At 42.9% G+C, this 14503-nt stretch overlaps 1 protein-coding gene across 1 annotated transcript in view; it reads left to right on the forward strand.

The window, feature by feature from the left end:
* Window positions 1–14131, forward strand: part of LOC110497520 (programmed cell death protein 4) — a 36091-nt gene extending 21960 nt beyond the window's left edge. The window contains exons 7-12 of the mRNA XM_021573660.2: window positions 255–352; window positions 1236–1350; window positions 5875–5982; window positions 10984–11094; window positions 11525–11664; window positions 12342–14131. Coding sequence (XP_021429335.1) covers window positions 255–352; window positions 1236–1350; window positions 5875–5982; window positions 10984–11094; window positions 11525–11664; window positions 12342–12393 — 624 coding nt within the window. The 3' untranslated portion in view covers window positions 12394–14131. The remainder of the gene's footprint in view (window positions 1–254; window positions 353–1235; window positions 1351–5874; window positions 5983–10983; window positions 11095–11524; window positions 11665–12341) is intronic.
* Window positions 14132–14503: the final 372 nt, after the last annotated feature.

Consider the following 14503-nt stretch of genomic DNA (forward strand, 5'->3'; position numbering starts at 1 on the left):
CTTGGGCTACATCACAAATGGCACTTTATTCCCTATTTAGTACACTACTTTTGACAAGGGACCATGGCTCTCTGGTCTGAAGTAGTGTACTATATAAGGAATAAATAGGGTGCCATTTGGTATGCAATCATTGTACATTTTTCTTTCAGACAAATTATAATTTGTCATGCTGCTTTAAACCCAACCCTCTAATTTAAAGAGAATAACCGATCATCTACTCTAGTTTGACTTTGTAATTCTCTCCAACTCTACAGATGCTGGGACAGTTTATTGCCCGAGCCATCGCCGACCACGCTCTACCTATGGCATTCCTGGACCGCTACAAAGGCAAGGTGGACTGTGACCACGCTAGGTGAGCAAGGGTTAGGATAATAAAAAAAGATGGGCGTTGATTGGTGGAGGGGTGATTTTTACACAACAACAACTTTTTCAGTCCTTAGAATACTTTTTTAAGGCTAAAGTAGTGAAGTAGTGCTTCAGACAAACAGACTGGCACAGACAAATGGACAGCAACATTTAGACACTGATATGAATCATGTGCAAAAGGCAGGGAGCATTAGTTAATGTTGGTCATTTAGGGTGAGGAGAATTCAGATGAGGTTGCCCCTGTCAGTTTTGCTCACAATCAGTATTCTCTAAGGATTAAGGAATAAACTGATCTTGGATCTGTTGCCAACAAGGAACATGGTGGAAAAGCCCACTTCACATCAAAGCAGCCTGAAGTGGTTACATATCTCTGTTTCTGATGTTGTCAGTTAAAGCACTTAACAACCGCCCGATGAAGGGCCAGGGTAAATGTTTGCGTCTTCTCACCATGGAAGCGTAGTCATTCTCCAAGCAACTGAATGATCCCCCTCCAGAACTGATGACGACCCTTGTGTGATTTCACCTAATGTTTGGAATCTCCCATTTTCTGTTAAAGATATACTACTCCAACCTGAGAATGTGAATTCCAATGGATATTATACTGTTATATTTATTCTGATGAGTTGGGGAAAGTCCCTTTTGTAGTTAACCTGCTGACTTCTGACATTTCCTTTTTTAAAAATATTTATTTTTGACATACCCTGTCTTACTAGGCAACTTTATTCAGAAAGTCATTTTGTTGTGAATTCATGTGACCAATGTTCAATATCTAGCTGTGACTTGACACATTCCCCTTTTCTCATTGCATCTCTCTGTGGTTGTGGTCACGGTTGCGATCATGACTGTTGCGGTTATTCCCTTCCCCACAGAGCTGCGTTGGATCGCGCGGCGGTGCTCCTCTCCATGAAGAGGGAGATGGTGCGGCTAGACAACGTGTGGGGTGTGGGCGGCGGCCTCAGACCTGTCAAACACCTCGTCAAAGAGGTAAGAGGCCGTCTCTGCCAAGTAGGCGGGACCTGGCACCCAGCAAGCCTATCATCACATGCCAGTGTTGTATCATTGTGTGACTCATCAAAACATTACAGGTATACAAGCAACCTCCCATTCCGGATGTTCTCTCTCTCTGCATGCATGAAATGTGATGCCTTGTTGGAAGTGACAGGAGACACCTAATGAGAACAAAATATGGATAAATGGCAACAGGCCTGGGTTCTGTTAATATTATTTGAACCCAGGTCTGAATGGCAATTCAGCTAACACCCATCTATCAGAGCTAGAAACACGCACAACCAATCAACGGAGAGCTTTGTTATATTTCTCTGCAGCCTTCCATTGTGGGCCAACTGTATTTACACACAGTGGAGATTACCTTTTTGTTCCCTCCACCTGAACCCAGACTCTCAGTGCAGAGAGATGGGCTCTGTCTGGTTGTTTCCCAAATGGCACCCTATAAAGTAGTGCACTAAATGGGGTGCCATTTGGGACATCGCCTGCCTGGTGGCCTGGATCTGTACTTGTGTGGTATGTAAACACAACAAGGTGGAGAGAACTTCATGCTGGGAAAAGAGCCGTAGGGAGCCCTGCCAGGCTGGTGTCAGCACAACGCTGTCCCTCAGAGCTTGGCTCTGACTGCAAAGCCTGGAACAAAGAGGCCGATGCTCAGACTTACAGGAACACAGGCATAGGGACACATGCGTGCATGTATGTACATAAACAGATGCACAGGGACACACACACACACACACACACCTGAGTGCAGGTTTTCAAGTCGTGAGAGGTGTGAGTGTGTACGCATTTGTATATTCTAGAGTGGTCAAGAGTCTTTGCTCCCTGAACTAAATGGATCATTTGGCACCCTCGCGTGTGAATGTGCACGGTTGCACACATGCGTGTGACGATGTAGCAGAGCAAGAGTATTGTGTAACCCAACGTACGTTAGTCTCTAGCCTGCAGACTCCCGACCAGGTTTGACTTCCTGCCTGTCCTTGTTGGGCCTCGGGCCCTGATCGAGTGTGTCTACACTGGGCTACAGAGGGCACGGCCCACACAGCCTGCCAGAACAGGAGCTCATTAGGGTGCGTCCCAAATGGCACCTTATCGCCTGTATACTGCACTACTTATGACCAGAGCACAATGGGTCCTGGTCAATAGTAGTGTTACTTCATAGGGTCATTAGGGAAGCAGATTTAGCCTCTGGGTTTGATCAAATCACTCTGCCAGAGACTACATTTGAAGTCAGTATGGGTGTTGAGAGCAATGTGAATAGCAGTATCCCCCTAGGGCGTTTTCACATATGCATTTAGTACTGTGGTGAGGTTCCCTGGAGTGTTCTTTCACAAGACCTGGAAATAACCCTTTCAGGGTGTAATTTGACAACATGCTCCAAGACCCGGCTCATTCAGGGATATGCGTGTAAGAGTCAGACAAGTGCCCTTATTCCCCTGCTGTTACTGTTATATAGTGCTTTTGGCCGTGCATAGTGATCAGAATTGAATACAGGGGTGTGTGTGTGTGTGTGCACAGTGGGCAGTATCTTTTGTAAACAAAGCTGCCGGTGACGACTGCACAAACATTAAGCTAGGGTTGATTGAATACTGTACCATCGCACACACAACCCGAATTGGACTGATAAGTCAGTGTTGGGAGTGACTAGTGGAGTCCTCCAGAGCATCTTGCTTTGTCCCAAATGGCACCCTATTTCCTCAATAGTGCACTACTTTTAACCAGAGCCAATAAGTAGTACACTTTAATAGGAATAGGATCAGGGTGCCATTTGGGACACAGCCCGTCTTGCGTCTCTTAATCTGGGCTTTAGGAAGGCTGCCTATTACCCACCCCCACCACTTAAACACTGTCTGCCAGAGGGCTGGATTGGTATGGTTTGGCAGTACCGTGCTCACTGCTCAGGGGTGAAGCCCTGGTCACGCTAGGGTCATCACACACTCGTCAGTGAGATCGCGCACCAGTTACCCCCCCCCCCCCCCCCAGTGGCGGCAACCGCTGGAACCCTGCCCCCATTTCACTGCTTCACCATGGAGAGGGGTAGTCGGCAGTGTGCCTGCTCCAGCTGAGGTATGTTTGGGGGGTGCTAGGGGTTCTCTCCTGCCAGTGCATTCCATAGGAGAGTGTTTACAGCTTGGGCTGTAGAAACAGAAGCAGCCCCCGACAACAACAAAAAACAACAACCTTGGTTGACTGAGTCTCTGTTCTATTGACCAATCTATTGGTTAAAATGTATAGACACATCCTGTGTTTTATTCAAATGTACTATATGCACTGAGCTTGTCTGATGCTTTAAGTGCACTGTTTTGATTAAATGACACATGGATAACTAGAGGGAGTCTGACCACAAGTGATTTTATTGTACCGGGCTCAGACTTGCGCTGCGCAGAAAAAAGAGAATGCCCCATTGTCTGTCTCTCCTCCCTGCTGCAGCGACCACCACAGAACATCAAGTGTTTATCGCACTGTCCATGTTGCTGAACCGGCAAAATAATTACAGCCATTTCTGACAAAGGTTCTGTTGCTGAAATCATTTGTTTTAGGATTGTTTACGCTTATTATTCAAGGGTCGTTTTGTTATTTTAAAACGAAAATGCTTGATTGCGTTTCAAATCATGAATCAAATGTATTTATAAAGCCCTTTTTATATCAGCAGATGTCAAAGTGCTTATACAGAAACCCAGACTAAAACGGCAAACAATGCTGATGTAGAAGCACGGGGGCTAGGAAAAACTCCCAAGAAAGGCAGAAACCAGGCTCTGAGGGTTGGCCAGGCATCTTCTGGCGGTATCCCGGGTAGAGATTATAAGAGAACATGGCCTTCAAGATGTTCATAGGTGACCAGCAGGGGTCAAATAATAATAATCACAGGGGTTGTAGAGGGTGCAACAGGGCTAAATGTCAGTTGGCTTTTCATAGCTGAGCATTGAGGTCTTGACAGCAGGAGAGGGAGAATTGAAAACAGCACGTCCGGGACAAGGTAGCATGTCCGGTGAACTGGTCAGCGTTCCATAGCCGCAGGCAGAACAGTTGAAACTGGAGCAGCAGCACAACCAGGTGGACTGGGGACAGCCAGGTATCATCAGGCCAGGTAGTCCTGAGGCATGGTCCTAGAGCTCAGGTCCTCCGGGATGGGAGGGAGAGAGCGAATTAGAGGAAGAGACCGGAGAATTACACCAGATAAAACACTGACCCTGGCCCCCCCGGCACAGATTATTGCAGCATAGATACTGGAGGCTGCATAGACAACCCTGGACAGGGCCAACCAGGCAGGATATCACCCCACCCACTACACACAGCTCCCACACCACTAGACGGATATCAGACAACCAACGTGCTAGACAAGGCTGACAATAGCTGACGAAGAGCTCAACCACCGCACGACCCCGAGGGGGTGCAAAACGACATGAAGATCATGTCAGTGACTCTACCCAGTCAAGTGACGCAACCCTCCTAGGGACGGCATGGAAGAGCACTCGTAAGCCAGTGACCCAGCCCCCATAATATGGTCCGATGCAGAGAATCCCAGTGAAGGGGGGGAGCCGGCCAGGCAGAGACGGCAAAGGCGGTTCGTTGCTCCAGTGCCTTTCCGTTCACCTTTGCACTCCTGGGCCAGACGACACACAACCATAGGACCTACTGAAGAGATGAGTCTTCAGAAACCGAGTCTGCGTCTCTCACATGAATAGACAGACCATTCCATAAAAATGGAAAGCCCTGCCTCCAGCTGTTTGCTCAGAAGTTCTAGGTACAATAAGGAGGCTTGTGTCTTGTGACTGTAGTCTACGTGTAGGTATGTATAAGGCAGTGAGTGACCTCTTATCTGAAGCAGGAGAAAATATATAACATATTAGTGTTGCACCATTGTCCTTCAGTAGCACATGTCTGATGGACTGTGCCATCCCCACTGCCTCCACAATAGATTAGTCTAGTCAGACAGACGAGAATCAGACGGGTGTCTTGTACACAGCGACTTTTGTTTTTCTTCTTTCTTTTGCTATATGCTCAACATAGGCTGTTGGTCGACCAACATTTCTTATCGCCCCCAAAAAATTGTGGTAAGCCCGAGTCACCAAGGGTTTGCGGAATTGCAGTTGCACTCACGGTTCATAACTGAACAAAAACATGAGGGCTGAGTACTACACACACAAAGCAGACATTGTTTGAGCAAATAGTCAATCACGATGCTCAATGACCAACTTGTCCAGCCAGTGATCGCTTGGGAGTCCTCCTCCCGATTCATGACTTCCTGTATTCAACAGGAAAAATCTTGCACTACCAAATAAACTGTCCAACAATGTCCAGTAGTCACTGCTGAGAAATGTCTGAAACTATAGATAAGATGCATCTTTTATCTATTGGACATAGGCTTTAGCTCAGTGGGATACGTTGAGGTTTGAAACCTTACTGGTAAAATCTGTATTGGGCAGTGTTTTATCCATGGGCGGTGAATGATGGTATGATGGAGAATTTGATTGATTCATACTTTATTGATATGCGTTTCAGATGAACTTGCTGCTGAAGGAGTACCTTGTATCGGGAGAGGTGAAGGAGGCGGAACGCTGTCTGCGTGACCTAGAAGTCCCTCACTTCCACCACGAGCTTGTCTATGAGGTAAAGAAAAATACCGAAAGCGCTTTGTGTCCTGTTTAGAAGGACACACTGTATCAAAATGTTTTGCAACAGAAAGCAAACATATTTTATTGGACAACTACATGGAGTTTCTCCATACTGAATATGGCCTTTGTTGTCAGCACATAAGGATATTGGTAGCAGATCATTGATGGCTCTACTGTACTTTCAATAGTGGCAACATATGGTGTAATCTTACTTGCCTATTCAGTATTGATAAGACTGTAGTGTGGTTGTGTTTACTGTCATTAAAATGTGAAGACTGTTATATTTATCAAATCAATTCTCTAATTATTCCATGATTTAAACGGAATCACGGAACAGTATTTCACTAGGAAGTTTGGGCACCATGGGAAAGTTTGTTTTTTTTTTTTCATTTTTTTTTTTTCATTTTTTTTTTCTTCAATTTCCCGACTATAACGCTTCAGCTATTTTCTTGTCGATTTTAGTGTTCTATTAATGTATTGCTACCTCAGTCTCATTCTTGAATGTCACAAACCCTAACATGAATCAGCAATTTGCAAATTGGCTTAATTATTTATTTACTAACTAATCGAGAATTACGTAAACACACAATTAGTTCTACATTGGTTTCTGACATGATACACTGAAAAGTCCCTAGTGGGCTAAGCCTATATGATGGCTTGGTAGACAAAGGAAAGGGGTGTGGCCAGCTCCAGAGCGGGAAATGCAGTGGACCCCATACATACGCTACACTCCTGGAAATGCTTATACTTTTTGAACAACTGCTCATTTGAAAATGGCAATTTACAAATTTACGCCTTTGTTGTCCCCCTCTGCGATTGCCGGTCTGGTCTGTCTGCTGGATAGATTGTCAACAAAGTCTCTGGTTGGTCCACCAGAGATTAGTCTTTCGGAGTTGTAGCTTGTTATAATGGATACGTCAGAGTACCGCTCGACCGGTTGCGTTTACCAAACTAAAGTACTTAAACAGCTGCAGCCTGAATAATTGTTCTTTAGATTGAAATGGCTAAGACATCTACAATGTGGGAATGCTCTCCACGTTCTCTGGTCTTGTCCTTCGGTAGAGTTTAAATTTGAACCACCCGGTGTGTTTTGGTCTCGAGTAGTAGCCATTTCAACGTGGGTACACTGTCCCGGCGTTATCTGGACTATATTTAAATCGCCAACCATTTCAACATGTAGCGACAGCTCTGTGTTTTCTGATCTAATGTACATTTTGTCGGGAGTCCTTTAGAAGCACTTGCCTTGGAGGGCGATTCCATGATGTTTGGGTATAATGTCTGTGCTCACGGAGGTGTGGCCACTGACTAGTTAAAACCTTAATTGTTTTCATATCTCGTTTAGAAGGCTAAAATCGCATTACATCTTCTCAAATAGTTAAATTATTTTATACAACATTCAGATGCAAACCCCATAATTGAAAAGTGTACACAACCAAAAAGACTGTTTCATGTCCTTCATGAGATTCACCAAGTTAAACAAACTTGACACAAGTGTCCACCAACCATTTCAAGTGGTTTGAATATAGAAATGTTGTAACATTATTCGACCTTGAAGGTTACCGTACTGCAAAATATTTCTGTGGTAACAAAGGGATTCTCAACCTTCATTTTGGCCAAGTGGGGAAAAGAGTTTTAGGTATTCATGAGAGTCATAAATCTGTGGTGGGAGGGAGAGAGAGGGGGCGTCGTGACGATAGGTTTGACTTGCGCTACCATTCAAAAATGTGTTGTCACCTAGAAACTTCAGTGTTCTTGAAAGAAAAGCTATTTTTTTTGTCCATTTTAAAATAACATCATAGTTGTCGAATATTTACATAGGCGTACAGAGGCCAATGATCAGCAACCATCACTCCTGTGTTCCAACGTTGTGTAGCTAATCCGAATTGATTAGACTAGTTGAGTATCTGGAGCATCCGCATTTGTGGGTTCTATTATAGGCTCAAAATGGCCAGAAACAAAGACCTTTCTTCTGAAACTCGTCAGTCTATTCTTGTTCTGAGAAACTAAGGTGAATTTGCCTTGAGAATTTGCCAAGAAACTGAAGATCTCATACAACGCTGTGTACTACTCCCTTCACAGTGCAGCGCAAACTGGCTCTAACCAGAATAGACAGAGGAATGTGAGGTTCCGGTGCACAACTGAGCAAGAGGACATGTACATTAGTGTCTAGTTTGAGAAACAGACGCCTCACAAGTCCTCAACTGGCAGATTCATTAAATAGTACCCGTAAAACGGCATTCTCAAGAAAAGATTAAGATGGGCAAAAGAACACAGACACTGGACAGAGGAACTCTGCCTAGAAGGCCAGCATCCCGGAGTCACCTCTTCGCTGTTGACGTCGAGACTGGTGTTTTGCGGGTACTATTTAACGAAGCTGCTAGTTGAGGAATTGTTTGGTGTCTTTTTCTCAAACTAGACTTTAACCTGTCTACGATACTGGTTCCCAATTGGGGATCAACCCTCCCACGTTCAGCTGAAACGGTGGCGCATGGAACGCAAAAATATTCTTAAAAATATTTAACCTCCACACATTAACAAGTCCAATAGCTCAAATGAAAGATAAACACCTTGTTCATCTAGCCAGCAAGTCAGATTTCTAAAATGTTTTACGGCGAAAACATAGCACATATATATGTAAAACCACCACCAGACACAGCTCATTTGAATAGCCAAAACATGCAATCAACAAACGCAGGATTAAAAAATAAATCGCTCACTAACCTTTTGAAAATCTTCATCAGATGACAGTAATATGACATGTTACACAGTACATTTTTTTTTTTTTCAATAATATGCCATTTATATCCATAAATGTCCATTTACAGTGAGTTCACGTTCAGAAATTACTCAAAAATGCCCGCAGGAAATCTATGTAGCGCGGCAAGATAACGTAAATAGACATCATAAACTTTGACTAAATATACATGTTCTACATATAGTTAGAAAGATACACTGCTTCTTTATGCAACCGCTGTGTTAGATTTATTTTTAACGTTACAGAAATCGCACACTATTCCATATGCTGAGACAGCGCTCAGTTCCAAGCTACATTTCTACGTAATGTTGGAGTCAACAGAAACACAGATTTAAGCATAAATATTCCCTTACCTTCGATGGTCTTCGTTCAGAATGTTCTGGAAGGCTTCATACTTACCCAATACATCGTTTGGTTTCAAGTCTTGCGTCTTTGTATTAGCTACTGCTAATAACATCAGCTGAAATGCACCCAAAACGTCCTCTGGTCCGGAAAAGTTGCGCATCAAAACTTCAAAATTACATATTATATGTCGACTAAACAGGTCAAACTAAGTGCAGAAGCAAGCTTTATGATGTTTTAGACACGCAAAACAAACTTCAATTCAATCGGCCATCGTCTGCCCTTCTCTTGAGTGCTGGAACAAAGGAATGGCTGGGACCAATTCGCGCCCATACGCACAGCCTATTCTCTCGTGGCACGCACTAATTTCACTCCCATAGGGTCAATTCTCGCGGGATTTGAACGATTCAAAGCTCTAATGAAAGAGGACATCTAGCGGAAGAGATATAAAGTGTCCCCAGAATCATAACTGGTTGGGAAGGGTGGGGGCCATGATGTCAAAGTTGCTCCAACTTTCATGGCCACAAAAACTAGTTTGGAAGAATGCCTGCCCTGTGAGTTCTGCTATACTTACAGACATAATTCCAACGGTTTTAGAATCTTTAGAGTGTTTTCTATCCAATAATAATTTGTATTTGCATATATTAGCAATTTTTGACAGATTTTTTTTCCAGTTTACTAGGGGTACCCAATCTTTCCAAAGGGGGCGTATGTCTGCCATATCCTTAACAGGTTTTAATGTGCTTGTCTTCTTGCTCAGTTGTGCACCGGGGCCTCCCACTCTCTCTATTCTGCTTAGAGACCGTTTGTGAGGTTCTGTGAAGGGAGTAGAACACAGCGTTGTACGAGGTCTTGTGTTTCCTGGCAAATTCTCACATGGAATAGCCATAGTTTCTCAGAACAAGAATACTGACGAGTGTCGGAAGAAAGTTGTTTGTTTCTGGCCGATTTGTGACTAACCGAACCCACAAATGCTGACGCTTCAGATACTGAACTAGTCTAAAGAAGGCCAGTTTTATTGCTTCTTTAATCAGAACACAGTTTTCAGCAGTGCTAACATAATTGCAAAAGGGTTTTTCTAATGATCAAATAGCCTTTTGAAATGATAAACTTGGATTAGCTAACACAATGTGCCATTGGAACACAGGAGTGATGGTTGCTGATAATGGGCCCCTGTACGCCTATGTAGATATTTCATTTAAAAAAATCTGACGTTTCCAGCTACAATAGTCATTTACAACATTAACAATGTCTACACTGTATTTCTTATCAGTTTGATGCTATTCTATTGGAAAAAGTGTGCTTTTCTTTCAAAAACAAGGACATTTCTAAGTGACCCTAAACTTTTAAACGGTAGTGTGTTACCTTAATATTTATTATGGTCCATGCTGCTGTAAAGAAAGTTTGATTAATTGTTTGTCTGACATTTTATCTTGCGAATCATTACCAAACATTTTTCCACCAACATCCTAGATACTAATTAAATGCAAATGTTATCAGTTACTCAAAATATTTCATGCCAAATCCATTCACGGTGAGAATTAAAGCAATGCTGCCCCAATGTGGTTAAATAAGGGATTGAAATCTCTCTGAAAATAGTCTGGTCTGAAAATAGCTCAATTAACAGCGCATTTTATTGTGTCAAATAATTCTTTCTCCACTCTTCAGTCTCATCTTGGTCAAGTTGTCAATGCACATAATGGAATAGTTAATACACTGTGTGCATGACATAACCGGTGTTCCAAATGGCACCTTATTCCCTTTATAGTGCGCTGGACAAAGGTAGTGCACTATATAGGGAATAGGGTGCCATTTGGGACACACATTTTACAATCATTTTGTACATAGACATTAGCATGAAGTCCAATGCATTTTCTTCCTCTCCTGGCTGGACACTAGGCTGTTGTCATGGTGCTGGAGTCCAAGGGGGACACGGCCGTCAAGATGATGTGTAAGCTCCTCCAGGCCTTCTGGAAGATTGGCCTCGTCACAGTAGACCAGATGAACCGGGTACGTCCCCTTACGCACCAGAAAGTAGCACCAAATTCACTGGTAGCACTAGCACAAAACAATAACTTCCAACTTCTAAAAACTATTTCCAGTGAAATGACTGCAGGTTTTTATTTTCCAGCACTATTAACATAGCATGACTCATGTTAAACGAGTATTAATTGTCAACATCAGACCTTGTGGATTTAAACCCATCTGTAGACCCATCTAACAACTCAGTCAAGGCATATTTACTGTTGCTGATATAGCTACAGTATTTGGCCATATCCTCTAACTATAGCCACAGTATATATTGTGATATTCTCTCGAGTCACTGTCAAGGCATATTAGTTACCTGACAAGCTCAAGTGACAGAATTCAATCATCTCTTATGATTCAAAGTGTTCTTTGACTGTATGACTTGCTTACTCTGAGTTGTTGTAACATCCAGGGCTTCCAGCGTGTGTACGACGAGCTGCCAGAGATCAACCTGGACGTGCCCCACGCCCACTCCATCATGGAGTCCTTTACGGACCTCTGCTACCAGGAGTCTGTTATCACCAAACAGTTGAGAGACTCCTGTCCCTCCAGGTCAGTCCCAGTGTAGAGTGGTGCAAACTCTCATTTTGTCTCTTGGGTATAGTCAGTTCCTGATTCTGCGATCGCATTTATTTTAGCAAAAATCAACAAATCCTTGCATATTATATGCGCGAGGGCTTGCAAATTTGACCTGTCACTGCACGATTTCGGCATGAAACTAAAAGCATTGACCCATCACCACAATACAAAAATAGTGCTCGTGATTTCAACCAATCAACGCACATTTACTGCATAATGATTCAATCAAGCCACACGTCAACAAACCTTTAACCTCTTCGGTGCATTTTGACCAATTGGACAGAATTATTGCACTTTGTCATGCAAAGAAGTCAGAATTGCTGCTTCAAAATAAAGCATTTTTACCTGCAAATATCACAATCTCTGCCAAATTCTGGAGGGGCTTTATAGTAAAGTCATGTTTTTGATAAAACTAGACAAATCCGAGTATGCATACTTTACTTCAATTAAGGTAAGTGTTTACATTAATGATGCCATAGTCTGAGTAATATCAAGTTATTAGCGTACATGTAAACCCACTCAATATGAGTATGTTAATTTCTTTATGTATAGCTGTTCACTAGGCCCCAAGTGTTTTGCATTGTAAGGCTGATATCCTCAACTCATTGGTAGCCTGAAGTACTGAATTGCCTGTTCTGTCTGTCCACCAGGGGGCGGAAGCGGTTTGTGAGTGAGGGAGACGGGGGCCTGATCAAGAACTAGTGTGGAGGAGGGTGTGCTCGGCGTCCCTCTGCCCCTCAAGCTGCAGTCCTGAGGCTGGGCAGGCTCGCAGTCAGACTCCCCTGCTTTATCTCCGGCCCTTCGTTATCACCACCCACACACCAACGATGACATCAAGTGAAGGAGGACCGAGGAGACGGGCAATCTTTTACTTTATTTTTTTACTTTTTCGGTCATTTTTGTAAGATTTTATTTTTAATTCTGGGTTTGGTGATCATTCTTTTCAGTCTGTTCTTTGAGTGAGTCAAGGCCCTAGATAAGGGGGGGGAGGGGGGTCAAATGGAGTCACTTAAGCTGGGGTTAAGGGTCAATGGAAAGTGAAAAAGGGATTATGTTTTGTCTTGTGCTGGGCACGGGTTATTTGGGCTTTTTTTGTTTGTTAATTTTCTTTTCGCTTTGCATGTAAAACGCTCATAAAAATAAATAAAAAAAACAAAGCACTTGTCAAAAAAGACAACTCTTCATCAGCATACTGCATCGCAAGCTCTTTATGAACTGAATCGCTCTTTGGAATGACATGGACCTCTGCATTTGTTTGCCCAAAGGTTTCTGTAATTACACAAAGACAAAGTTATATGGTTCTTAATTTTTATTTTTGATGGTGATTTTGCTCAGTCAGTTGGGTTATTTATCTGTCCACTCCACAGGCAGGGTTCTTAAACTGTTATCAGCACAGCAGCAGTCACAAAAGCCTGTCGGGTTTATAACTAGAGCCCAGATCAGGACCTTCCTGCCTTCCCCTTAGTGGAAGGCCTCTCCCTTCTAGTACACTAATTGAGTGTCAGAATGGGAGGGTTAGCGTCTCAATGAATATACAGTACAAATACGCAGGGTCTCTGGAACCCCTCTTCCTTTCACTGAGCTGTTGACAGAAACTGGAACACCCTTTTGTCTGTATTGTGATGTTTCATTCTCATACTCCAACTGTTACATGTCATCTAGTGGAACCTGTACAATCTGTTTTAGGCAGACCTGGGTTTAAAAAGGTTTATAAAACACTTTGTGCTTGATTAGACTTGTCTGGCACAATGAAACCAATGAATTAAGTCTCCCTACCTTTTCAGGCACTCCAGGCAGGCTACATCAAATGCTCAATAAGTAATTGAAAATACATTTGAACCCAGGTCTGGCCCTAGGAGAGCGTGAAGGAAACAGAAGTCTTATCGCTGAGCTAGGGTCTCGTATGAGAATGCAATGATTTTTCCTGCCTTTGTTGACCAATATGTAAAGTAATAAGCTCAATCGAAATGTGAGGGTTCTGGATGGGGGTTAACAGTTATTTTTTAATTTTTTTTATGTAACATAACTAGTGAGGTTGAGTGTCATCACCCCTGTTTTGTTTACATAAACTGGTTTGGGAATGGCTTTAAGAATGAGCTAGAAGTGAGTGGTCATCGCCACCTAGGGCTGAGAGGAGGCGCCTGACTTCAGCGTTTACTCCTAGTCATCAGCTCTGAACCACCCGTTCCTGATTGCCATTATCCATTTCGTTTGTTTTGAAAAGTTCATAGCAGATACAGTTGTTACATATACAATCACACCCAACTACAGTTTATGGATTTCAATGCATTTGTGAATGCATTTCAAAAAGAAAATGTGGGTTTTTACACACGAGCCCCACAGAGCCATCTTTATTACTTTAAACTGTTTCCAACTCCTTTCCTCGTGCAGTTCATTATACAATCATTTCAATAAAATTCCATATTTCTCTTCAGTGTAATATTCTTTGGACATTTTTGTATAACCAGTTCTATTACATGTTACATGCTACTGCTAGGCATATGACAGTCAAATAAATGCTCGTTCCATACTGGATAGCAAATTGATAGGCTTGAATGATAAACAATGATCAACACTATAATGCATTGTACAACCTGGCCCAATTCGAATACAAACATTTTACTTTATCTGCATATTCTGGTTTAGTGAACGCCATTTAGGATGGTATAGTCCCAAATGTCGTAGTCAACTACTGATGAAATGGTGTGCATAGATTGAATGTTGTGGCTTCAGACAACTCGAGCTGTGGTGTAATCAGAGTTGCGGCGTTCCGTTTCGCAACAAACGAGTTTAAATTCGACTAATGCAGGTA

Source organism: Oncorhynchus mykiss, chromosome 19 (genome assembly GCF_013265735.2).
Source record: "Oncorhynchus mykiss isolate Arlee chromosome 19, USDA_OmykA_1.1, whole genome shotgun sequence".
In the NCBI taxonomy this organism is placed as follows: Eukaryota; Metazoa; Chordata; class Actinopteri; order Salmoniformes; family Salmonidae; genus Oncorhynchus; species Oncorhynchus mykiss.